The sequence below is a fragment of the Motacilla alba genome, chromosome 18 (genome assembly GCF_015832195.1).
Source record: "Motacilla alba alba isolate MOTALB_02 chromosome 18, Motacilla_alba_V1.0_pri, whole genome shotgun sequence".
NCBI lineage: Eukaryota > Metazoa > Chordata > Aves > Passeriformes > Motacillidae > Motacilla > Motacilla alba.
Window position 1 is genome coordinate 6,175,148 of NC_052033.1, and position 26,500 is coordinate 6,201,647.

Sequence of the window (26,500 nt, forward strand, 5' to 3'; positions counted from 1 at the left end):
TTTTTATCAGAAAGTATAGAAAGAACTCCTGGGTCACCCTGCCCTGTCTCCCACAGCCTCTCCATCTGTTTTAAAGCTCTAGGGGGCCCCCTCTTGTCTCTGTCCTTCAGCTGAAGCAGTTTCTTCGAGCATAGGTTTTTTTTGCGAGAACAGGCAGTCAGACCAAACGGCTATGTTTGCAAGCTACAGACTTTAAGTTTTAATTTACCCATATCTGAAATAGATTTCTACTCTGTCTTAGGAGGATCTGGAAAACTCTGGGCCCATTAGCCTTACCTCAGTGGCAGGAAGGTTATAGAACAGTGTCATCTGAGTGCACTCACCCTGAGTGCCATCGTATGATATCTATAGGGTGATCAGACCCAGACAGCATGGGTTTAGGAGGGGCAGATCCTGATCTCCTTTTATTAAGAGGTGGCCTGCCTGGTGGATGTAGGGAATGTTGTGGGTGTATCTACCTGGACTTCAGCAAAGCCTTTGACATCATCTGCCATAGCATTCTTCTGGAAAAGCTGCAGCCCACAGCTTGGACAGATGCGTCTTTGCTGGGTTAAGGGCTTGGTGGACCCAGAAAGTGATGAGGATGGTGCTGCATCCAGTTGTGGCCAGTCATTGTGGTATCCCTCAGTGATCAATGTTGGTCCCAGTCCTGTTCAATATCTTTATTGATGATCTAGATGAGGGGATCGAGTCTACCATTAGCAAATTTATGGATAATAGCAAGCTGTGTAGGAGTATTGATCTGCTGGAGGGTAGGAGGCCTCAGCAGAGGGACATAGACAGGCTGGATAGATAGGCCAAATCATACGATATGAGGCTCAATAAGATCAAGTGCTGGGTCTTGCACTTCAGCCACAACAACCTCCTGCAGCACTACAGGCTGGGGACAGAGTGGCTGGACAGCAGCCAGGCAGAAAGGGACCTGGGGGTACTGGTCGACAGCTGATTGAACATGAATCAGCAGTGTGCCCACATGGCCAAAAAGGTCAATGGCATCCTGACCTGGATCAGGAACAGTGTGGCCAGCAGGAAGAGGGAAGTGATTCTTCCCCTGTACTCGGCATAGGTGAGGCCACACCTTAAGTTCTGTGTCCAGTTCTAGGCCACTCAATTTAGAAAGAATGTTGAGGTGTTTAAGCATGTCCAGAGAAGGGCAACAGGCTGGTGAAGTATCTGAAACACAAGTCCTGTGAGGAGCGGTTGAGGGAGCTGGGGTTGTTTAGCCTGTAGAAGAGGCTCAGGGGAGCCCTTATCACACTCTACAACTATTGTAGTCAGGTGGGGGTTGGTCTCTTTTCCCAGGCAACCAGCAGTAGGACAAGAGGACACAGTCTTAAGCTGCCCCAGGGGAGGTTTAGTTTGGACACTAAGAAAACATTCTTCACAGAAAGGGTGATTGGGCATTGGGCTGCCCAGGGAGGTGGTGGAGTCACTGTCACTGGAGATGTTTAAGAAAAGACTGGATGTGGCACTTGGTACCATGGTCTAGCTGACAAGGTGGTTTTGGGTCATATGTTGGAGTCAATGATCTCAAAGGTCTTTTCCAACCTAGTCTATTCTGTCATTTCCTTGTTTTCTTTGGAAAAGCATTCAACTTGTTTGGGAATGCAGTTTTGTCCTCTAAAGGAACTGATGACTTCTTAGATAGTGAGGTCTCTTTTGGGCCTTCCTTGGATAACAGGAAATTTTTGTAGAAGTTGGATGCAAAAAGACTGTAACATTTGGCAGAAGAAGTTTCAGTGTCGCTAAACAAGGTATGTAAGATCTCAGCATGCTCTGGCTGGAGTTCCTGGGTCACATGTTTTTGTCTTGTGACATTTTCCATTTTTAAGTCTTCAACTACTGACCTAGAGTGGAACAGGTTTCTACAAGTCCTGTGTCATATCTGCTCCGCCCCAAATACCTACTTTCGTATCGCAACCTTAATAATATCCAAAACAGCCCGAGACCTCTTTTTAAGTGACTGAGGAGCAGCTCCCATATCTCTAATCAAGATAAAACTCTTTTCCATATTAGATCTCCAAACGAATGCCTCCAACAAAATTCCATATGGCCTCTTGTCATAATTGTCTGCAAAGCATGAACTTAATGCATGTTCAAGCCCATGAAAACCCTTGTGCAGTAGAAAGAGCAGAATTTGACAGGAAAGTTTCTAAAATGTTGTGCCAGTTTCATATTCAGTACCCTGATCTGTCTATGTGGTTTATTGACATGTAGTTAGTGGCTGTGGCCATCTCAGTCCAAGACCTTTGGCTTCATGAATGATATGGGACTTGATGGTGATTTAACACCAGATGGCCACTAAGAACCACAGAGTTGCTCACTCACTCCCTGGTGCCCTACAGCCCCTAGGAAAACTAAAACTTGTTGGCTGAGATAAGAAGAGCTTGAAACAAAATAAAACAAGCAATGGCAATAAAAAAAATGTGTTGAAAAGAAGAGAGGCAAAAGAGAGACAGAGAGAAATAGAGAGAAAGAGAGAGAGGAACAAAACCCGAAGTGATGCCCGAAGTAATTGCTTGCCAACCACTGACTGATGTACAGCCTGTACTTGAGCACCGACAAGCCCCCTTCCAGCCAACTTCCCACAGTTTACATAAAGGGTATGATGTTCTATGGTCTGGAATATTCCTCTGGCCAGTTTGGGTCAGCTGTCATGTCTGTATTTCCTCCTCACTTCTCATGCATCTGCTTGCTGGAAGAGCAAATGACATTGAAAAATCCTTCACCTGGGGTGAGCACAATGGAGCAACAATCTTATCAACATTGTTCTCATACTGAATCCAAAACACAGACCTGGACCAGCTACTTGGGAAAAAAGCACCTCTGTCCCAGCTGAAACAAGAACAGCGAACTCACAGTGCTCATTTACCTCCATGTACCATAAATAGATCTCAGAGCAACCAGTGAAGAGCCTGTGCTATGGAGATCAAAGTGGACATGAATCCTCATCTTAGTGGTCAATGATGAATTTCAAGAAATATCTCTGTAAGTCCCTGTCTTTCCTTAGGAAGTGAAAAGGGGGAATTTGTGACTAAAACCATGTAAATTGAAACTTGCCCTGTCACTGCTCTTGATCCATCACCATGCCTGTTCTAACAGCTTCCAATTTAGTCACATCAGATGTTGCTGTGAGGCCTGTAGGTCATCTTCTCTGTGAAGTATCCACACACTGCAGTGCAGGGTGAATGACTCCTGCTTGGAAGTCATCAGGATGCTTCACCTTCTTTACTGCTCATTAAACATGGAATGTTGAACATGAATAAACTAATAAAGATATCACACCAAATGTGCTGCTGTGGGGGCTGAAGTCAGGCACATCCTGGAAATGTGAAAATGCACTGAGAGAGCTAGAGCCAGAGACAGGGAAGGACAGGATCTTTAGTGTAGTGCAGCAAAGTCAACCCTGGTGCAGCTCCCTAAATGATTTCGGGTTTATTCTGGAGCTGATGCACTGTCACTTTGCAGCCTAATTGTTTCCAGAGGGTGATAGCTTTAGGATAGCAAGTGCCATGGATTCCCTTTCCTCCAAAGGTGGGCATGGGAGGGCATAAACTCTTTCTTCCTACTTTTCCTCCCATTTCAGTGTATGGACAGAGACACTCTTGCAACTCAATCTTCCAGAAAGGCTGGACATATTTTCATGAAGAAATCTTGAAGGTGTAGGAGCAACCTGTCCCTACATGCTGACAGATGAGATGGTGGGGGAGGAGACAGGTATGTCTGAATGGAGAGATTTTGCAAGAAGTCAAAATAAAAAAGATGGTGTATGACCTTTAGAAAAATGGGCAGGCACCTTAGAAAGAATACAAAGATGTAATTAGCTCATATAGAAAGAAAAATAGAAAGGCAAAAGCTCAGTCAGAACTCAATGTGGCCACTGCTTGTAAAAGATAATAAAAAGTGGTTTTATAAATATATAAACAACACAAAGAAGACCAAGGAAAATCTCATTCTTTATTGGATGGGGGGGAAAGAGTATCACCAACAATGAAGAAAAGAATGAGGTTCCTAATGCCTTCTTTGCCTCATTCTTTAACAGTAAGACCTCTTATCCTCAGCACAAACCTGAGCTAGTAGATAGGAACAGGGAGCAGAATGGACCCTCTGTAACCCAGGGGGAAATAGCGACCTATTAAGCCACTTAAACTCCCACAAATCTATGTGTTTAGATGGGATTCATCTGGGGTGATGAGGGAGCTGGTGGAAGAGCTTACCAAGCTGCTCTGTATTGTTTATCATCACTTCTGGCTCATGGGGGAGGTCCCAGATGACTGTAGGTGCCAATGTGACACCTATCTTCAAGAAAGGCTGAAAAGAGGTTCTGAAACTCCAGGCCTGTCAGCCTGATCTCAGTGCCTGGCAAGGTTATGGAACAGATAATCTTAAAAGTGATCACAAAGCACATACAAGACAACTAGGGAATCAGGCCCAGCCAGCCTGGGCTGACGGACAGATCCTTCTTGGCCAACTTGATCTCCTTTTATGACCAGGTGACCTCTGGGAGTCTCTGCTATCAGCATGACCCCGAGATGCGTTAGAAAGTCTTTTTTCCCAGCCCAGCTGTGGAAGAAGGAGTCCGGACTCTTTGGCTGCAGTTCTCAAGGTTGTTTATTATTTCTTATCCCTTACATTCATTTTCTGGCCTGCCGAGATCTGTTCAGGAGGTCAGCCAGAGGCACACTGCCCGCCTCCCAGGCTGGTGTTGTCTTTTATACTAAAAACGACATGTACTGTATTTATACTTATGTTCCAATATCTATCACCTGTGTTAGACTATCAGTTTCTACTTTGAACCAATCTAAAAGTGCCAACATCATCCAAGTCATGGAGGTTAGGAAGAGGAAAGAAGGACAGGGCACGCCCAATTCCCTCCATCTTGGGACCTCGAACCTCCTTTCTAAAAATCCCCAAAATTCTACTTTTCATCCTGTGACAACTATTATTATGCTACTTAAACTTTTGTGACTTGTAATTCTTCATACAGAGTTAGTAATTTGTTCCATGGGTCAAAATCAAAGTCACAGGTGCCTTCGGCTGCATGCCAGAGTGTCAGAGCCCCCTGCCCAAGGCTCGAGTCATCCTGAGCAGTCAGAGGAATGTCCTGGGTTTGGACAGTGACCCATCTGGTGCATGAAGAAGGGTTGTGAATGGGTCTATCTGGACTCCATTAAAGTCTTCAACCCAGTCTCCCACAGCATTTCCTGGAGAAGCTACAGCCCACAGCTTAAATAGGTGGATCTTCACTGGGTTAAGAGCTGATTGGAGGCAGGGCCCAGAGGGTGGTGGGAATGATGCTGCATCCAGTGCATGTCTGGTCATCCGTGGTTTCCCCTAGGGATCAGTCGTGTTTAAAATCTCCATTGATGAGGACATTGAATGTACACTCAGTAAATTTGTAGATGACACCAAGCTGGGTGAGAGCATAGATCTGTTGGAGGGTGGAAAGCCTCTTCAGAGGGACGTAGGCTGCATCAGTGGGCCAAGACCAACAGCATGAGGTTCAACAAGACCATGAGTTTTGTCCTACAGTTTGGCCGCAATACTTCCTGCAGTACTACAGGCTAGGAGCAGATACTGGTAAACAGCAGGGGTACTGGTAAACAGTGTCTGAACATGGCCCAGCACATGGCCAGGTAGGCAAGAAGACCTCTGTTGTCTTGCTCTGTATAAGGAATAGTGTGGCAGCAGGACTAGGGTAGAGATTGACCCACTGTACTTGGCCCTAGGGAGGACACACCTCAAGTGTTGTGTCAAATTCTAGGCCCATCAAAGACATTGAGGTGCTGGAGCGGGTCCAGAGAGAAGTGAAGTGAATCTGGTGAGGGGTCTGGAGCACATGTCCGATGAGGAGTGGCTGAAGTTGTGGTTGTTTAGCCTAGTGTAGTGGGTTGACCTTGGCTGGATGCTACCAAGGTACCCATCAAAGCTGCTCCATCATTGCCCTTTTCAGCTGAACAGGGAAAAGAAAATATAGGGAAAGATTCATGAGTTATGGACCAGGAGAGATTACTCACCAAATACTGTCAAGAACAAAACAGATTTGGGGATAGTAATAGAATTTGTTACTTAAAAAAAGCAGGGCAGGGCAATGAGAAGTAAAATAAATCTTAAAAACACCTTCTCCCCACTCTTCCCTCCTTTCCAGCTCTACCTCTTCCCCACAGTGGCACAGGGAGATGGGGAATGGAAGTAATGGTCAATTCATCACACCTTGATTGTGACTCTGCTCAGGGAGAGTAGTCAGAATCCTTCCTCCGCTCCAGTGTGGGGTCCCTCCCATGGCAGACACTTTTCACAGACTTCTTCAGTGTGTGTCCTTCCCATAGGGAACAGTTCTCCGTGAACTGTTGCAACGTGAGCCACACATTCATGGGGTCTGTTCTTCAGGTACAGTCTATGCCAGTGTGTGTTGCCCACAGGATCACAAGCCCTACCGGAAAAGCTGCTCTTCTCGTCTTGGGTCTTGGCTCTTCTCGTCTTGGGTCTGCAGGTCTCTGCCAGTACTCTGCTCCAGCACAGGCTTCCCATGGGGTCACAGCCTCTCTTGGGCATCCACCTGCTCCAGTGTGGAGTTCCTCCAAGGGTTGCAGGTAGATCTCTGCACTCTGTACCCTCCATCGGCTGCAGGGGCACAGCTGCCTCACCATGGGCTTCCCCATGGACTCTTAGGGGAATCTCCACTCTGGTATCTGGAGCACCTCCTGCCCATCTTTTTGCACTGACCTGGCTGTCTGCAGAGCTGTTCTTCTCACATGTTCCCACCTCACTATTCTCTGGTCTCAATTACATCTGCACAATAACTTTATTTTCCTTTTAAAATATGTTATCACAGCGGCATCACCACAATCTGTGCGGAGCTCAGCATTAGCCAGCAGTGGGTCTGTCCTGGAGCTGGCTGGTGTAGGTTTTCTTGGACATGGGGGAAGCTTCTGGAAGCTTCTCACAGAAGGCACTCTTGTAATCCCCCTGCTACCAAAACCTGCCCACATAAACTCAACACAGTGAGAGAAGGAGTGACCTTATCACTCTCTATACCGTAAAGAAAATTGCAGCAAGCTGGGGGTTGGTCTCTTCTCCTAGAAAACTACCAAAATGACAAGAGGAAATTCAAGCCTTAAGTTGCGCTGAGGAGGTTCAGGTTGGATGTCAGGAACAATTTCTTCACTGAAGGGGTGGTCAGGCATTGGAACAGGCTACCCAGGGAGGTAGTAGAGTCAACATCCTCAAAGTGCTCAAGAAAAGACTGAATGTAGTGCCTAGTCTAGTTGTCAAAGTGGTCTTAAACCAAAGATTGGACTCTGTGATCTCAGAGGCCTTTTCCAACCTAAAGATTCTGTGATTCTGTGATTCCAAACTGAAGATTTATACTGGTGTGTTAAGGTGTCCATTAAATTTCACAGCAGGAAGTAGGGACTGGGTTGAATTTTCTCTTGCATTCCCTGTCACAGCTTCCTGAGAGCATGCTAGACTGAAATTCCCAGAAGCTGCAAGTGTCATTGAGATCTCTGGAAAGGCACAAGTTTTCTTGATTTCTGATCTCAACTGTTCAAGATTTGGCACCTTCAGGAGTCTCAGCTGGTGACAAGTGCCAGGAGAGAAATCCAAAGGGGTTGGACAGGATTTCCCTTCTTTTCTCACTTCCCTTCTGTGCCTGTCCAGGTCAGCTGCGGGATTATCCCACCCCTTGGTCTGCAGGGATGGAGCAGAAGAGGTGGCTCGTGTTGGCTCTGGCACTGCTTCTGGCTATCCCTTTCTCAGGTAATGCTTCCATGAGCTGTTCTTCTCCTTTCTGGGGGATTCCAGTCTGCAGATGATCAGAAGTCCTAGAGCTGAGGGTCATGGTCTCCTGAGCATCTCTGATTTTAACTCCACAAGAGCCAGAGCTGCCCTGCCCCTCTGGTCTTGAGGAATTCAGTTGTTTGAAGTCAGAGGTTCTCTCCCCTGGTGAAGCCAGGGGAGACCTAAGCCAAGACAGCTGTGCCCTGTCCAGCTCTGCCCCAGTGCCAGGAGCATTTCCCTGTCTGCATGGGCAGTTGGCATTGTCACAGCCACCTTGCTGCTGGTGACACAGGGCTGTGAAAGGGCAAGGCCAGCTGGGGAGCTGCATGAAATGGCTCTGGACATGCTTTTATGCATTAATGTTTTTCCTTTTTCCCAAAATAATCCCATCCTGTACAATTTATATCATCCTGTTTTTTCCCTCTAGTCTATTACTTTCAATTGTTCCTCACTGTGACTCCTAGACCTGTTTCCTTCACACCAGTACATTTTCTGATTGATTTCAGCCAGATGCTCACTCACAGACAATTTTGAGCTCACCTCTCCTGAGAATGTAGTTGGAATTGTCGGTCAGGATACAATCATTCCTTGCACCATCTCTTCCACAAAGTCACTGGACAATCCTCCAGTTGCAGTGGAGAAAAATCACAGATGGGTACAGAGAGGACATCTACATATAAGGGCAGTTTGGGGGTGAACCAATGCAGAAATACTGTGGACAGACATCAGTGCCAAGAGATTTATTTGACACTGGGAATGTGTCCCTGACACTGAAGAGCGTCCAGCCAGCAGATGAAGGAATGTACAGTTGCACTGTGATATCCAGAGATTGGATTGTTGATATGACCACCAAGCTCAACATTGCAGGTTGGAGACTTTCTGGGCTGGGTGGGGAAGGGGGGAAGCTCTTACAGAGGGAAAAGAGCTCTCCAAAATGGCACTGTCCTCCAGCTGATGCCCTCTTATATGACCCAACACATCCCCTCCCCACTCCCAGCATAGGCCACCTGTCAAGATGTTCTGCAACTTCCATGTCAAGCCTGAGCCCTGTTCTGACCCATATGGGGCAGGCGAGTTATAATAATCCCTGCTGGGGAGGTGTGAGGCCACCTGACAGACATCCAAGTGCTCAGCATCTCTGGCTGTGGGACTGATGGGAATGAGGTCCTCTGTCTTGTGACTTCTCAGCTGGGGTAAGGGCTAAGGAGATATTCTCTGCTGCCAGTTCCCTCCAGCTGGACAGTCAGTATCATTTGTGTGCAAATATTGATAGCATCAGATGGAACTGGTCAACCTTGATTCACTGATGAAAAAGAGCATAGAATGATGGAATCAGGGAATCTTAGAATCATGCAATGGCATGAGTTGGAAGGGACCTTAAAGAATTTCTCATTTGAACTTCCCAGCCATGGGCAGGAGCAAATGCTGTCCAACCTGACCTTGAATACTTCCAGAGATGGGACATCCACAGCTGCTCTGAGCGAGCTGTGCCAGTGCCTCACTTGTAGTGAAGAATTTCTTCCTAAGATTGAATCTAAATCCCCTCATCCAAAGGGGTTTAGAGATGCTTTTGGGAGAGGAGAGAGAAAAAGCTTCAAGACAGCACCCATTTTCTACTATTACACAAGACAAATTCCTATGAAATCTATCTTCGACCAGGAGTGTGACTCTGAACTGTGTGTGGTGCATCCCACCTCATCACACTGGTGAAGTTTTGGCGCAGTTCCTGTCAGTGACCATCTGTGCCCACCTGTATGGAATGGGGAGGAATGGGGAGGTGCCTGAGCTTTACTGTCCTGTGTCCCGCTTTATCAGTCCTCAAAACTGGATGGGGGTCCTACAGAATCATTCCAAAAGAAGAATACAAACCACACACCTTCTCCCTGCCTGCTGCATGAAATAATGGGGAGCTGAGAAGCAAATCCATCCCACACCGTAGCTCTTTTTAAACCAAAGGAAATTTGTCATTTATGGCAGATGAAGTTCCGGATGACAGAAAGACCACTGTAAAGGTTATGTGAAAGACTGACAGAAACTGGCAGGAAACTCTGGGTTAAGAAAGACCTGTGAAACAAAGGAAAAGCTGCTTTCAAGGAGACAAACTTCTTCCACTAATAAACTCTCTTGCCTTTAAAGTACTGGTGAAATGTTCATTGAAATTCAGGGTCCCCAAGGGTGAGGGCTAGAGCTTGGCTGCAGATCACACAGATGGTTTTCAGAACCTGTTGTCCAGTGGGTAACTGAGGATGGGCAGGGGCTCTCTGCAGACACTGAAAGTAACCAGGACAGTGAGAATTTCTTCAGTGTGTGTAGCCAAGTCACAGTTACAGGAGAGCAAGTGGGGAAAGTCACCTGTCAAATCCTCAACCCCTAGGTGCAGGTGGAGAAGAAATCTACTGTGTACATCTCAGGTGAGTTCCATTGTCCCCAGAAGTCTTTGCTGGAAGCTCACTGACTCAGGAGCCCTGTGAGGCCCTTTCCAGTGGCAGGGAAGGCAACAGCTCTCCAGTCCAGCCAGACCCATCCCAGATTTCCACGGGGCACTGCAGGCAGGACAGGTTGCAGTGTGAATTGAGTAGGATCCCTCTTGCCCCTAGGGATGTGCACATCCCGGGGGAAGGCAGGCTCTGACCACCTGTGTAGGACTGTGACTATTTCTCCATTTATCTCCACAAAATCTCTTTGGGTGGGTTTTTTTTTCCCAAAGGAATTTTGGACTTTTTTTTCCCCCAAAGGTTCTGTTTTTCCAGGTGCATCTCAGTGGGTCCCTGCCTCCTGGATACAGCTCCCTTTATTCCTTCTCACATTGGCTGCTGGTGCTGTTCTGGTATTTCGAGGTAAGGCCTCTTCATTCACAGGACCTCATGTTCTTAGAAGTGAGGCTGCAGGATGTAATTTCTCAGTCTCTTGTAAGACTACTCTCTGACAAATAGGATGAAATACCATGTAGAGTCTACTTCTGGTTCACAGCTGCATTAGCTTCCACTCAGCTCAAATTCTGAGTTCTCCTGCAGGTAGAATTTTGCCATTTATCATCCAGAGGCAGGGGGCAGATGCCTCCACATGCAGTTGAGAGCTTGGGTGGACCATGGCATCTACAGGCAAGAGAGGGAAGGAGGATGGGATTGGGGTACTTTTCCTGGGATGAATTAGAAGGGTCCCTTCCTCTGCCTCCACTGGTCTCATTCTTCCCAATGTTTCCAGTGGAGCGCATTCATCAGATGTGGACCTTTTTTCCTAGAAGTGTCAGTGGTGCCTCCCACCTTGGCAAGGGCTTGTCCAGAGGTCTCTGCCTCTGCAGCCATGGCTGGGGAGAGGTCTCATTTCCCCAGTCCAGTGCCAGATGTTCCAGCTCTGTGGTGTCTGAGGGCACAGCCATGCTCAGCCCTCCCAGGGGGGCTTTTGTGGATTTGGTTTTCCTTCCTTGATGGGAGCTGGAGCAGCTGGAGCTTCCCTGCCAAGCCTTGGGAACCTGTGGCAGAGTGTCATGGCCAAGGGCCCACACCAGCACCTCATTCCTCATGGCAAGGCAGGACTGACCACTCCCCAAAAGCTGTACTGACCTCACACCAGTTCCCTCTCTCAAGCTCTGTGCCTTCTCATCTCCATTTCTATCTGTGTTGTGGTTTAGGAATGGAACTCCCCAATTCACTGCTCCCACTGAGACTCCCTAATGACACACCATACTCTCAGTCCCCCATTCCTTCCCTCTTCCTGCTGCTAAAGGATGGAGTTGAGAACTGGAGGCACAAAAGGAGAAGATCATGATTTTAGATAAGAACAATTTACTGGAATCAGGTATGAGATAAGAAAAAAAAACAATAACAAGAACAATATTAATAATGGAAGTGTACAAAAGAGAGAGCCATTCATATACAAAATCCACATCAAAGATCCCATGACAATAAACAAATACAGGATGACTTCCCTCCCTGCCCTTTCTTCTTGACCAGAAGGAACCCCTTTTCCCCAGAAGAGACAGTGTCCCTTTCCACTTCCCCCAACCCCATGCCAATGATGTGAGTTTGTAACAAATCACATTAGGGTCCTGGTCATGCCCCTTTCCCAGCCACTGCAAACTTAACCCTCTCCTGGCATGAACCAGGACATTTTACATTTTCCACCACTTAATCTATACCATCTACTCATTTGAATGTTCTACACCCTCCAACATATATACATAAACATTCACATATATATGTGAAGTATGTTTATATACATAAGTATACATAAGTATACAAACATAGGTATCATCTCCATAGTCAATAGCCATCCCACCAAGATGTCTGCTGAGTTCATTTTATCCATGACTGTGGGTTCTATCTATCCCAGATGTCTTCCAGAGCAGGAGGGTTGGTGTCTTGTCAGTTGTTTTGCTGCATCAGGACCACCCACCTGTTGTACCTAGAATGGTCCATATTCATTGCCTATGACACACACAGACATGAACAGACACAGACACATAGACACACACAGATAGACACACACAAAGACAGACACACACAAACACATAGACAGACACAGAGATATGGGCACAGATGCACAGAGACACACAGACACAGACACTCAGGCATGCACACACAGACACAGACACAGAGACACACAGACACAGACACTCAGACACACAGAAAAGCATTGACTCGAGACACTAAACTTACCCAGTCTCTGACATCTTTCCAGTAGCTAAAGGTAGCTTAAAAGAAGGCTGGAGAGGGACTGATTACAACAGCACAGATTACTAGGACAAGGTGGAATTGATTTTGAGCTGTAGGAGGGTAGATTTAAATCAGATAATAGGAAGAAAATCTTCCCTGTGAGGGTGGTGAGGCCCTGGCACAGATTGCTGTAGGAGCTATGGATGCCTCATCCCTGGAAGGGTTCAAGGCTGGGTTGGATGGGGCTTGGAGCAATGTGGTCTAGTGGAAGGCTGGAAAGAGATGGCAGTGGAGTGGAAAGAGAAGATCTATAAGGTCTCTTAAAACCCAAACCATTGTTTGATGATTTGACTCTGCAATTCTGCATTTCTATGATACAAATTTTCTTGTCAGACTATCAACAGATGACTAAGAGGAGGTTCAATGTGACTTCTGCTCACACAAAGAGAAGCCTTTCCATCAGCCTTCTCTGATGGATCAGTGCCAGGACATACCCCTACAATACTGGGAAAAAAAACCTCTGCCAAGCAAGAAGATGGATGAGGGTCTAGCACAGTGAGATCAAACAGTATCGCCCCTCCAGAAATTCCCACTTCCACAGGCCTCCAACAAGTCCTTTGTTATATTTCCCATCCCCATGCAGATGCTCAGGACTCCAGGTTCCCAGGGTGCAGAGCTGCCCCAAAAGTGAGCTTTTCCCAGCACTGACAGGACAGCCTGGACTCTTCTGGATCCTATCCTCCCTGGGATCTAAGGCCAGCTTTTCTCCCATTCCCTCTCTTTCCAGCTGGGATGCTGGCAGAGGATGTTCTTTGCTCAATGAACACTTGGCAAGTAGCATGGCCTGGGCTCTCCCTTGTGGCCAGACCATTGGAGAGTGAGAAGGCATTGGGATTCCTTTCAATATTCCTCACCAGCAGCACAGGAGCGTCAATCTCATTTTCAGAAGGGCTCACAGTGGTGCTGAGACTCCTTTCAACAGGTAAAAACTGTAATGGAAAAAAGTTTCCATGTCACATGGAAGAGTGCAGGTCCAGAAGAGAGGCCAAGACTCCTTCCCAGAGCAAACTCTTGGTGGAAGAGGATCTGAAAGCCAAGGAAGAGATCATTAATGGTGCCTACAGGTCCATAAGAATGTGAAGTCCCCATCTTTCTTTGTTTTTCAGGGCTGACTTCTTTTCCAAGGCCTCTGAATTAGAAAGGATTGTCTGAGGAAAGTCTGGAGAGTATAAATTAGAAATAGGCAGGACATGAGGAAACTGAATTTCATTTATTGTGCACTCCCTGCATAAAGAAAGAAAAAAGAAAAAAACCCAAATAAGCAGGGTCATTCCCCATCAGGCCTTTATCTTTTTGGAAGCAAACACTGCTCCACAATCAAACTGACTTGTGAGTTAGTCCTTGTAGTGTGTGCCTTGTGCAGAATTTCTTTGGGAGCAGCTCTTTTGTCCCATGCCAGTGGAACACCTTTGATTGCTGAGATAGCAGTTGGAGGTGGTCAAGGTACCTCTTCTCTCCCTTGTCCTTGAAGGTGGTGAAAGAACAGCGTCTTCTTGGTGTTTTCTAGGAGGAAAGGACTATGTCACTAGTGGAACAAGACCTCAGGGGAGGAAAAAATCATTATCTCTGTGACACCAGTATTTTTTCACAGGAAGGAGAGTGGACTGCCAGGAAACTGTTTGGCTGAAGAACCACCAGCACCTCTACCAAAAGATTCAGACTCTGCAGGAAGCTTTCTACAATGAGCAGAAGTCCACACGGCGTGATATTCAGCTCCTCAGAACAGACCTGGAGAATGAACTAGGTGTGTCCTAGGGTGACGTTATGATGCTTGTATCCCCAGTCGTCTGTTCTGTTTATGCTGGATATTATGTTCTGTGCCTTCAAGACTGGATCTGAAGAGTGAAGTTTTGTTTTGTTTTGTTATCATCCTGCTCCCTCAACAGCTGGCGAGACACAGAGACAGGGCAGTACATAGTGCGGCTTTTGCTTTTTGCTTTGCTTTTTGCTTCGCTCTTGCTTTTGCTTCTGCTTTGCTCCTGCTTTGCTTTTTTTTTTTTTTTTGCTTCTGCTCGTTAGTTAGTTTAGCTAAGCAGTCTGAATTTTTCCCTGGACTGTTTTTCCTTTCCCTTTTTTGGAACCACTCAAGCCTGCTCCAGACTTGAACCTGGGAAACACCGAGAGTTTGTACCTTGTGGCTTGCAGCAGCTATTCCCAGGGCTGGAGGGATCGATAACAGAGCAACCATTCCCAGGAGAGACTTTCTGAATTTGTCATATTTTTTCAGAGCGGGGAAAGAGTGTTGTCATCCAGTATTGTTCATTTTGTGTGCTAGGGGGTGCTTTGCCTGTTAAATAAACAGGTTCTTTCCACTCCTCTCTGAGGAATCCTTCCCGAACCAGTTGGGGAGAGGGGCTGTGTGGGTCTGCTTTCTGGAGGGGCTCCCTTTGGAGGTTTTCTCCCAAATTTGCCCTAAACCAGGACTGTGAGCAGGGCAATTCCCCAGCAGACCGCCTTTTCCCTGGAGGCAAAAGCTGCTCTACAGGCAAACTGTCCTGTGTGATTGCCCACCACAGCTTCTCAAAGTAGATGGAGAAGTACAATCCTTATGTGGGGAATAGCTTTCTTGATCAAGAATACTCAAAGGGAAAACCTGAAGAGACTCTGGCAGTGAATTTAAATCAGGACACTGCTCTCTCCCTCAAGAAGGTAATGAGAGTGTCCCAATGACACTGTTCTTTCTTTATAGGAATGAGAGTGTCCCAATGACACTGTTCTTTCTTTACAGGATTGACAATAGAGGCAAATACTACAAACACTCTGGAATCCATGTGGAAGAAGGACCTCCATGAAGTGTCCCAACAAGTACAAACTCTGCAGAAAGCTTTTCAAAACAACCAGCTGTACACACAGCGTGACCTTCAGATGATCAGAACAGACCTGAAGGATGAACTAGGTGAGCAGAGCCATTCCCCAGCACGCCTTCATCTCTCTGAAGGTCAATCTGGCTCTACAGGTAAACTGACCTGTGAGTTAATCCTTTGCCTTTTGTCAGAATGGGCAGAACTTCCTTGGGAGCAGCTCTTATGTCCCAGTCATCTGGAATACCTTTGATGCTGAGGTGGCGACTGGAGATGGTCAAGGTCCCTCTTCTCTCCCTTGTAGAAGCGAGTGAAAGAACATTTTGTTCCTTTTTAAGAGGAAAGCTTTGTGTCATTAGTGGGACAAGACCTCACCTCAAGGGAGAAAAACCCTTGTCCCAGTGACACCAGTCTTTTTTCGCAGGAAGGACAGTAGAGGCAAATGTCACAGGGAATATAGCAAACATGTGGCAGAAGGACCTCCTGCATCTCTCCCAACAAATTCAAACTCTGAAGCAAACTTTCCAGAACATGAAGGTTTCCATACAGCGTGACCTTCAAATGATCAGAACAGACCTGGAGAACAAACTAGGTGAGCAGAAGCATTTCCACAACAGGCCTTCATACCTCTGAAGGCAAAAGCTGCCCTACAAGCAAACTGTCCTGTGAACTTGTCTGCCACATCTCCTCAAGGGGGATGGAGAAAGACAGCCCTTACACAGGAAACAGTTTTTGTGCTCTGTGACCCCACACAATCCTCATAACAGAGAGTGTTATCTCTCAAGAGTATTCTCTGGAGAGATAGAGTGGGATAATTCCTACCATTCATCCTTCCCATGAGGCCTTGGTCAAGCCATTAGGAAGACCCGCAGGGAGTGGGAGAAGCCTAAGAGAGCCCTAAGAGATGCCTTGACAGGGATTTTATATCTGAGCTTTTGGGCATCATCATTACATATCAATGGTCTCTCCCTCAATAAAACCATGATTTTGTCCCAATGAAAATGTTCTTTCTTCTCAGGAGGGACAGTGGAGGCAAAAACAAGCACCTTAGAATCCAGGCTGGAGAAGGATCACCATGAAGCCTCCCAACAAATACAAATTCTGCAGGAAAATTTCCAGAACAGATATGAGACCACACAGCATGACCTTCAGATGATCAGAACAGACTTGCAGCATCACCTAGGTAAACTAGGCCATTCTCCAGCAGGCTTTCATCTCTCTGAAGGAAAAAGCTGTTCTACAGGCAAACAGTCCTGTGAACTCATTTTCCACAGCTCCTCAAAGTGGTTGAAGGAGGAAGAGTCCTTACATGGCAAACTAGCTTTTGTGCTCCGTGACACTGAAACACCTCCAAGTTGAAGAACCCATGACAAGCCCCACCCCATGCTCACCTGCTTGGCTCAGGGGCATGTCCATGGCCAGTGCATGAGGTGGGGGCAGGGGAGGACACTGGCAGCACCCAGCACTCTCTGCCAAATGTCCAGTGACCTTCTCCTGGGCAGGCGCAGGGTCCATGTCCAATTTTGGGAGCCACTGACCAAGGCTAAAGCCTAGTGAACATTTCTGAGACCACAATGGGGTCTGAGGGACAGGCAGGGGATGTCCCACCAGACCTTCCTCATGACAAAGAGCATTGTTTCTCAGGGCCCACAGATGCTGTCTGGAGAGATGGACTGGGGTCAGTGCTGCCTTCAGTGCTGCCCAGCACGCCTTGGTCAGGCCTTTAGGGAGGTCCACAGAGAGTGGGAGAGTCCTAAGGAGAGCTGCTCTGGCAGGGAATTTAAATCAGAGCTTTCAGGCATTGTGATTTCAGGTTGCTGGTCTCCCCCTTGGGAAAGCTATGAGACTGTTCCAGTGAGATGGTTCTTACTTCACAGCAAGGACAGTGGAGGCAAATACAAGGACCATGGAATCCATGTGGAAGAAGGACCTTCTGCAGCTCTCCCAACAAATGCAAACTCTGCAGGAAGCATTCCAGAACATGGAGGGGTCCACACAGTGTGACCTGCAAATGATAAGAGCAGACATGAAGAATGAACTAGGTAAGCTAGGCCATTCCCTAGCAGGCCTTCATCTCTCAAAAGGCAAAAGCTGCTTTACAGGCAAATGTTCCTGTGAGCTAGTTTTTTGCCTCCTCCAAGTGAGTGCATGGGGCAGAACTTCCTTGGGATCAGCTCTTTTGTCCCATAACAGTGGAACACCTTTGATGGTGAAATGGCACTGAGAGTCAGTAATGGTTTGTTTTCTCTCCATTACATTTGGAGGGAGTGAAAGCACAGCGTCTTTTTGGTCCTTTCTAAGAAGAAAGGTCCACTGTAATTTGTGGTATCGTACCTCATCTCAGGTGAGGAAAAACCACTGTCCCACTGACATCAGTCTTCTCTTACAGGAAGGAGAGTGAAGGAAAATACTGCAAGGGTCTTGGAATCCATACGGCTGATGGACATCCAGCAGCTCTCCCAAGAAATACAAACTCTGGAAAAAACTTTGCAGACCACACTGGGGTCCACAAAATATGACTTAGGTGAGCAAGGCCTTTTCCAGCAGAACTTCATTTCTCTGAAGGCAAAAGCTGCTTTACAGGCAAATTGTCCTGTGAGCTTCTTGTACATAGCTCCTCAAAGCAAATGGAGCGGGACAGATTTTCTTGGCAAGTAGCTTTTGTGTCCCCACCTGTGAAGACACCTGAACACTAAGATGATGATTGCAGGTAGTCAAGGTTCCTCTTCATTACCTTGTCCTTGAATGTGTATTGTGGGCTCTCTATGACCCAGTATGTGGTAAAGGAGGCCACCTCCATGCCTTAGTATTGTCTTCTTGCTTTCCTCACTTATCTTCCTCTTAACAGACACTGTTGTCTCCCACAGCCCATAGCTGCTGTTTGGAGAGATGTAGGGGGCTGATCTCAACCCTCCACCCTGCCCATGAGGCCTTTCCCAAGCCTTTGGGAAAGCTCAGAGGACCTGTGCTCTTTTCCCAGCTCTCCAAGCAGTCAATCCATCCAAACCACTTCTATTGAGCTGGGAGGGTCTTTGTTCTCCTTTTTCCAGAGCCCAGGTGTGCCAGAACACTGAGAGTTGGACACCTCAGTGAGGGAAGGACCACCATGAGTGGGAGAGTCCCAGATGAAAGGTTGGGGATCAGGCCTTGGGCAAGCTCTGCTCCTCTTCCCCCTGGCCCAGCAGTGCTCGATCACTTTGACAAGGGTCTCTAGGGGTAACCAGTGCAGGAAAGTCACCTTTGCTTCCTGGCAAGTCTTTCTCTGTGAAAGCCCATCTCCTTTTTAGTTTAGGGTCTGGCCATTCCTCTGGCCTCTCTTTCCCATCTGAAAATGAATGAGAGGCTGAAATCATCTCACAGCATGTTTTAGTTCTCCTCGGTCCTCACAGGAAGCAAGTTGGAGCCAGGTGCCCCATGTCTGGGAAAAAACAATTATCACACACCCTGAAGTACTGTTTTCTGTGTGAGTCTTTGATGAAATGAGAGTAGAACTGATTAAGAGAACAGTGCATGTGTGTGGTGGGGGAGTAGGAGTGCATGGGCATGGCATCAGTGTCATGAAGGAGAGAGAGCTGGGTGTCATGTAAGAGATATCCTCAATCCCATTCTATTTGATTGTGCTGTCAGCACCCCAGCAGCACTAAGAGCCTTGTGTCTGACCATACTGTCAGTGTCGGGGAGCATGAGAGTGGCCTCATTGTCACCAAGAGGGGACAGCTGGCCAATTTTGCTTCATTGCCAGAGCAAGCCTTGACAAATGCACTTACTTCCTGCTTTTCTCCTTTCCCACAGACCTTCCAGTCCTACGGTCCTACAAAGGTAAGCATAAGTGAGATGAGGAAGTGAGTACTCAGGAGCCCAAGTGCAGCTCTGGAAAACACACCCAACCCCCTCAGATAGCTGTTTGGAGAAGAACACACTCAAGGAAGGGTGGTTGGATGACTTTTTTTGCTGATATGTCCTGCCCAAGGCCCTGCCTGTGTTTGTCAAGAGCCCTCTCAGCTATGGGGAACAGGCACAGCTGGCTTGCACTGGCCACTGCAGCTCCAGCTCCCACTTCTGATTTGGCTCTTGGGCCTTTCAGGAAAAGTGTCTTGAGCTGATCTTGCTCCACAGCAGGAGCAGCTCCTTCTTTCAATCTCTTCTTTCAGAATTGAGCTAGAGGACCTCAGTTTGTGACATTGCACCTTGCTTGAGTCCTACCAGGCGTTCTTCCCATCCCTTGATGCGTGTAGAAAGCTGAGGCAAGAAATATTCCCTTATCCTTGTGGCAGTGCAGACCACTCTTCCACTCTAATCCATGTGCAAGCAGTATCATACACTGGTGGTCTTCTGTTACTGAGGAAAAAAGTGCTTAAAACTTGAAAATCATCTTCAGACTTTGACAAGGAGTTAATCCAAACCTAATTATAGCTGCTGGCAGCCAAACCTAATTCCAGCTGCTGCCAGCTCCTGGTCCTTTTCCCCAGGCCACCCCCCGCCAGCAATGCAGAGATGGAGGAAGAGAAGGTTGAGCAGCACAGCCTCCTCCTTGGAGCTGCCTGCTGCAGTCCCAGGAGCACTGGAGGAGTGCCTGGCATTTGGTGTGTGCTGGCTGCCACTCTCTCTGGCAGAAAGGGACATGGCAGGAGGGGAGGGAGAAGCTTGAGGTGTCCTAAGAAAAGACGCTGCTGAGTGCACCTGAGCATGGAGGGGGGGAAGGACAAATGAGGGGGGGATAAAGACAGAGAAGGGAAAGGCTCAGAAAAACAGATCTTGTGTTTTCTGCTCCTCATGGCCTGACTTGACCATTGCAGGAGATGTCATCCTGGATGCTGACACAGCTCATCCCAGATTGGAAATCTCTGCAGATGGGAGGACAGTGAAAGATACTGGTGTCATCAGATTCTTGCTCAGAAATGAGAAGAGATTTGATTCCCATCTGTTTGTGTTGGCAAAGGAAGGATACACTTCTGGGAAACACTATTGGGAAGTAAATGTTGGGACAAGAAGAAACTGGGCCTTGGGTATTGCCTGTGAATCTGTGACTCGCAAAGGGACTTTGACTCTGTGTCCTGAGAATGGCTTCTGGGTTATTGCATATGTAGATGGGCAAGATTATTTGGCCTGCACGAATCCTTGGACCTGTCTGACTGTGACTGGCTATTTGTCAAAGATTGGGATCTTCTTGGACATCCCAGCCAAGAAGGTTTCTTTTTATGATGTCTTTAAGGCAGTAGCATTGTACACTTTGAGCATTGCTGATGGCAGCATACAGGAAGGCAAATTCCTTCCCTTCTTCTCTACAGGCCTTGCTGCTGCTGAGCCTGACACTGAGCCGCTAGCAATAATGCAGTTTTCTGATGATGATGAGTAGTTTACTCTGCATTTCAAAGGTCAATACTGTGATTGAATCACATTGTAATCAGGCTGCTGATTTGTGTCTTCTGAACAAAAGTACTGAAGGAGAGGGCAAATCTATCATAGTGGTCAGCTTTCTAAATTATGCATCAGAATGAAAAGTTTTTTGAGGAAAATTTTACATTGTCAAGGGAAATAAATTTTCTTTTGTGATAGTATGAAAAAGTACTTCTTGTGTATTGTGAATTTTCCTGAAAAATTACTGTCTTCGGATGTTTTTTTTTTATCTCATACAATTTTTTTTGTTTGTTTGTTTTGTGTCTGGGGTGGTCACTGACCCGACCCCCCGAGTCCCCCAGACTTTGGGATCATCAGGATGAGTGAGAGCCAGACCAGGGTTTCCAGCGAGAGCTAGGGGCAGAGTGAGGGGCAGCTGCTTCCTTCTCGGCAAGCATCTTGGCTGGCTGGACAGTTGGTTTCTCTGACTAGAGATACTGTTGCTCTGTGAGTTTGGCCTGTTTATTTTTGTTTCTTTTCCTTCCCATGTTTTTTTTTTTGATCAATATTGGTGTATATCCTGGAAGTTGCCCTTAGGCATTCTGCAGATGCAGTTAGAGTCTCATGAGGTTCTTATTTCACCTCATAAAGTTTAGAACCATTGATTTGCCTTGGCACTGCGTGTTTAAAGCCAAATAATACCAATTTTTGATATTATCCCAGGAAATCCTTCCCTTCCCTGGTATTGGGGTCCCAATGGGGGTCTAGGGAGGGAAAGTGCTCTTCAGGAGTTCCTGGTAGCCTGCCCTCTGTGTCTGTACTGTTCATCTCCTTCCTAGTAGTTTGGAGTACTGTTTCTTTTTCTGTAGAATTGACTAGATTATCTAGCAGAATCTGTATATACAGTCAGTCTGGGTCTTGAGAATGGTTTCTAATATTTTAGGTAGTCTCTCCAGACCTTCTCTATAAAGAAGAGGCGAAGCATCTCACCCATGCCTCAAGATCAATTGGAAGAGAATGGTAGGTACTTTTACCATTACCAGGCCATGAGAGACTTTCTGTTTACCCCAGGTTCACCCTAACACTGGCCACTCCTTTTGCAGTTTCAGATGGTTTTCCAAATAAAAGAATAAATCCACATAAGGCAATTAATTCCATTTCCCTCTCTCCCTCCCTAAACTAAGGTACTATTCTCTGGGCACATAGCCTGGAATTTTAGCTGGTATACTGGCCACCACTGATGACAATATTGGATTAGTCTCAGTTTACTTGGTGGGTCTCCTCCAATCTGTTTCCAGTTTTTCAATAAACATTTCGAAGAAGAATTGAAATGTCTCCCTTTAGTTTTAGAAGAAACCGGTCCCATTTTCAATAGTTACAAATATACAAGCTATTATCTCTGAAAGTTATAACGGTATCTCCAGGTTTGTAACGGAAAGGGGAATGGGGAAGAGAAAGACTGCTACATCGGCAATCACTAAAACTGACACAAGAGGGTGCTTCAAGTGCACAAATGTGATCTCAGCCATGCACACAAAACTAAAGCAACTCCAAAACCCCAGCAAACACTCAATCATACTCCAACACTGTCTCAGCAAATGAATTTTTATATCACAGGCATCCCCATGTTGATATGCTGGAAAACTCAAATCAACACAACACTCACATGAATACACTCTTAGAGTTCAAGAAGAATGCAAAGAATACAAAGGAATTAACCAAACTGCACCACAAAATCAGCTCCAGATGAGGCCGGGGCTGGGTTTAATTGTAAATTGAGACCGGGTTTTTTTTCTTTCTTCATTCCTCTGCCCAACTCAAGATGGTGGCAGCCTGTGCTATGAGACAGTGGAACAATGATTTTTCTTTAAACTAGGAGTTTAGCTTGATACAATGATTTCCGATACCTCCTGGAGACAACCTCTAACACCTTCTAGGAGAGCTGAACCCCTAATACTTCTTGGGGACTTGAACCCCGGACAGGGAAAACTCTGACCTGCTGAGGTCAGCAACTCAAATCTCCCCATGATAAGCTTAGCCAGGGACTCAAACCCTGTTTGCAGGGACTCAAACCCCCCTTACCAGTAACGCTGTGTGGAGATCTACCTGGCTCTCCAAAATACCGGAATAAGACTCCTTACACTAATTTGTTTTAAAGAGGTCTTAATTTATTCAAGCGTGAGGTTGCATGAAGGATACCTCTAGTCATTTGTGCACAGACTATTTTACAAGTGAGTGCACATCACAATTTACCCATTACCATTAAACCCACCCCAAGTTCCCAGATTCAATCTTTTGTTTTGTCTATTACTACATTCTTGAGCCAGATATCTTCTTCTTATCTTCCAACTGTCCTTGCTGGAAAAACAATTTTACATGCCTAGTTTCTCTGCTGAAAGTTCACAGGCACAGTAAAAATTACATTAACCCTTTTGGTGTCACATAGGATGGCAGTCTCTCTCCGGCTTCTTTCCCTGAGTACTTCCGTTCCTGCAGAGCCACCCTGACAATGGACATCTGTGTGTTGGACATAGTGGCTGTTACCTTGACATGGCCAACACTCATCCAGATGGGCTCCTGGCAGGTGTCCAGGGTGACATGGTGGCAGTTATCGTGCTGGTCAGCAGGGGAGTCCCCCTCTGGGACATGTGAGTGAAGGTGTCCTCCAACTTGCCCAGGTGAGCTTTAAGCAGGATAAACTCCAGGCCCAGCTCCATGGGAAACAGGTTGTGGTCCAGGGGGTTGGAGAAGAAGATTGTTGTCATCTTATTGTAAAAGTTCCATACTGTTGTCTCCTTATCACAAAAGTTTCATACCTTCAGGGTGTTTTCTTGTGAGCCGCTCCTCTGAGCACTGACTCTTTCTTCTTCACACAGTAGCCAACTGACTCCAGTTCCCTTCTCAACTAGCCAACCCACTCTTTTAGTCAGGCCTGTTCCTAATCTTTGGTAATTGGCCCAGCAGCAACTCCTTAGGGGTAAGATTACTTTCTACGCTATCTTTATTTTCTTATATTCTATCCCCCCACAGAAGATGACCATGGTGAAGGTCATGGCCTTGTAGACCAGGACTCTCACACAGCCACAAAATGGGGGCCTGGAGAACTGGCAGGAATTGGAGGAGACAGGGGCATGGAAGGGCTGCGGGGGCTGTGGCTGGTGTAAAAGTAGGTCCTGGGGAGGAGAAATGGAGGGGTGGTGTGATAAATAGGTGTGATTTGTGCTGACAAAATTGAAACAGTAATCAATATTGATACAGTAATTAATATTTGGAAACAATAAAACAGTTAAAAGGTAAATGCCAAAAAAAAAAAAAAAAAAGGAGGGTTTCCCCCCTTCTCCTGCAGATGTTCAGAACAGGAAGAAGCAAGAGATAACTATTACTAAATTTATCTGGAAGAGAAGAAAAGTTGGTGGGATGCCAGAAAAATGTTAATTATATGAGATTTATTGCTTTAACATCAGAACATAATATTGGCTTATATTATATTAGCTTTGGCTTATACTATGCCAGCTTAGTGCACATGTGTAATTCAAAAGGTGAAGTAAAGGACACCTGAGGAAGAAGAGAAGGCCTTCTTCAGATGACCCCCAAATAGTGGTGCAACCACCTAAAAGAATGGTGGAGCATGCGTAATGAAGATGACGATGAGGGTGGAGATACAAGTGTGATGAATCGAAAATAGGAGGAGATGGTGATGACATACAGTATAAAAAAGAAATTTTAGCTTGGCAAGCTGGTACCTGAGATGGCAGGGGTCCAAAAGCCCTGCACTCCGTACCCTGCGCGTACTCCACATGGTTATTTTTTTATTTTGTTTGCTTATGCGCTATTATAAGAACCAAGTTATCACTTATTTTAACCAAATTATATTGTTAATATTTTGAGTGTATTCAATTTTATATATATTAAGCTACTTCGTTAAAAATGCTGCTACATTTAATTTTGTTTGGTTTTTTGATTAGGATAATTGGGCAAACATAACAGGTGGGATCAGGGGAGGATGGTGAGACTGCTGGGAGATTGTGGTGGAACAAGTGCTAGGTGGTGGAACCAGTAGGAAACAGTCTCCCCACCACTGGGAGGTGCTGGAACCAACAGGAAATAGTGGTGGGACTACTGGGAGACAGTGGGAGCATTGGGAGACCAGCAGGAGATGGACCAAACCCTGGGAGATGTTGCCACCGTGGAATGATGACCCCACCCAAATCTTCTCCCCTGCACTCCCAGGGGTCCTCCTCCACCTTCCCCTCACCTGGGGTTCTCCAAGGTAACATTCTGGGTGGTGCTAGATTGCTGGATCTCCACAGTCTCTCCAAGAAGTTCCACATTCTGGCACAGGATTCTCTGCTTCACACGGTCAGAATCTACTCCAATCTGGGGTTTCCTCAGGAAAACCTCAGGTTTTCCTTATCCCTCTCTACAACTCCCTCTCTACAAATGTAGTTGAAGTCAGGTGGGGTTGGTCTCTTCTCTCAGGCAGGCACTGACAGAACAAGAGGACACCTAAGCTGCGTCAGTGGAAGTTTAGGTTAATTGTCAGGAAAAAACTTTTCCCTGAAGGAGTGATTGGGAGCTGGAATCATCTGCCCAGGGATGTGGTGGAATCACCATCACTAGATATGTTTAAAAAAAGACTGGATATGGCAGTGTCAGTTGTTGTTCCCAGTCAATGAAGTGAATTCCAGTGATCTGAGGGTTAGGTGTGATAATTAGAGTCTGTGATGTACACAAGAGTAGAAAGATCACCCAGCAACTGGCAAAAAGAAGAAACAAGAAGAAACTGTCTAAGAGGATTTTCACCTGCAATGATTTCTGCAGGCTGCAAGACTAAAACAATAATTTGAAAAAAGTGTTCAATAGCATGCATCCATCATTGGACCTGTTGCTAAAATAATTTATTAATGCTATATTGCTTCTCTGAACTTGGGATGTGGTAGTAAACAAGTATCTCATTACAATTCACACAGAGCTGTGCAGTGTGTTCCATACTCCCCTCCCTCTATCCAGAAAGAAGCTAAATGATACCTCTGGAACTTGGAATTAAAATTAGCCATAGTAACTCACTGATTTGTTTGAACATATCCTCCAGCAAATAGATCCTCCATCAAATCATGGCTTTACCTCAAAGCAATTAAACCAGTAGAACAGGACTTCACTTGAATATGTTTACTGCTCTAGTCCTGCATTTGCCGTATGCTGATTTCCCCCAGAGGGAGGAAGTATGAATACCATGCAAGATTTTCCAAATAGAATAATAAATGATTGGGTGTTTGAGCTCTGAAAGGATGGGAAGCCCTGAAGCAGGTGTAGCTGATTTGGTATTTTACTTGCATAGAGTAATCCCAACATTTTCCAGCATGTTTTCAGCTGGAAAACCTGTGTGTTCTTATGCAAAACATTGCCAAGAACAAATGAAGGTGAAGCACATATGACAAATGAATGAACAAGTGAGGCCTCTGCTATCCTACTTTCCCAGCTGTGGAAGATTTTACTAACTTTTAAGTACACTAATTAACGTGTTTCTGCTGGAGGGACTCTCAGGAAGGGGAACCTGTGCCCAGACTCTCTTGACTGACATGAGCAGGGCTATTGGTAACCAAGCCAGACACTCCTCACAAGGACACACTGCTCTGCTCCTGCCTTAAACCAGCTTATTTATCCTGGTCAGATGCAAGGGGATGCTATTTGGATGCTTTTCTATGCAAAGAGGCTGCAGAAGGACTGGCAAAGGGCTGTGGTCAAAGAGAAGGCTAATGTTCCTCCAGTGATGCACCTCAAGACTGCAGTTCAATGCGGGGAAGCTGGTCATGGAGAGGGGAAACCTCATTTTTCTTCTACTGCTTATAGATAGCTGGATTTCTA

General features: G+C 46.2%; 1 protein-coding gene across 12 annotated transcripts in view; it reads left to right on the top strand.

Annotated features, from left to right (window-relative positions):
* LOC119709422 (E3 ubiquitin-protein ligase TRIM39-like) overlaps window positions 1–23,064 on the top strand; it is a 43,816-nt gene extending 20,752 nt beyond the window's left edge. For 2 of the 12 annotated variants that reach the window (XM_038157152.1, XM_038157159.1), the window contains 10 exons: window positions 7,663–7,761; window positions 10,518–10,619; window positions 14,089–14,241; window positions 15,226–15,393; window positions 15,723–15,890; window positions 16,317–16,481; window positions 17,176–17,340; window positions 17,688–17,822; window positions 19,091–19,117; window positions 20,095–23,064. In XM_038157152.1, the coding sequence (XP_038013080.1) occupies window positions 7,663–7,761; window positions 10,518–10,619; window positions 14,089–14,241; window positions 15,226–15,393; window positions 15,723–15,890; window positions 16,317–16,481; window positions 17,176–17,340; window positions 17,688–17,822; window positions 19,091–19,117; window positions 20,095–20,654 (1,742 nt within the window). In that variant the 3' untranslated portion in view covers window positions 20,655–23,064. Of the gene's footprint in view, window positions 1–7,659; window positions 7,762–8,209; window positions 8,650–10,517; window positions 10,620–13,201; window positions 13,420–14,088; window positions 14,242–15,225; window positions 15,394–15,722; window positions 15,891–16,316; window positions 16,482–17,175; window positions 17,341–17,687; window positions 17,823–19,090; window positions 19,118–20,094 lie in introns of those variants that run through there. The other 10 variants (XM_038157153.1, XM_038157160.1, XM_038157157.1 and 7 more) reach the window with 8 other exon arrangements.
* Window positions 23,065–26,500: the final 3,436 nt, after the last annotated feature.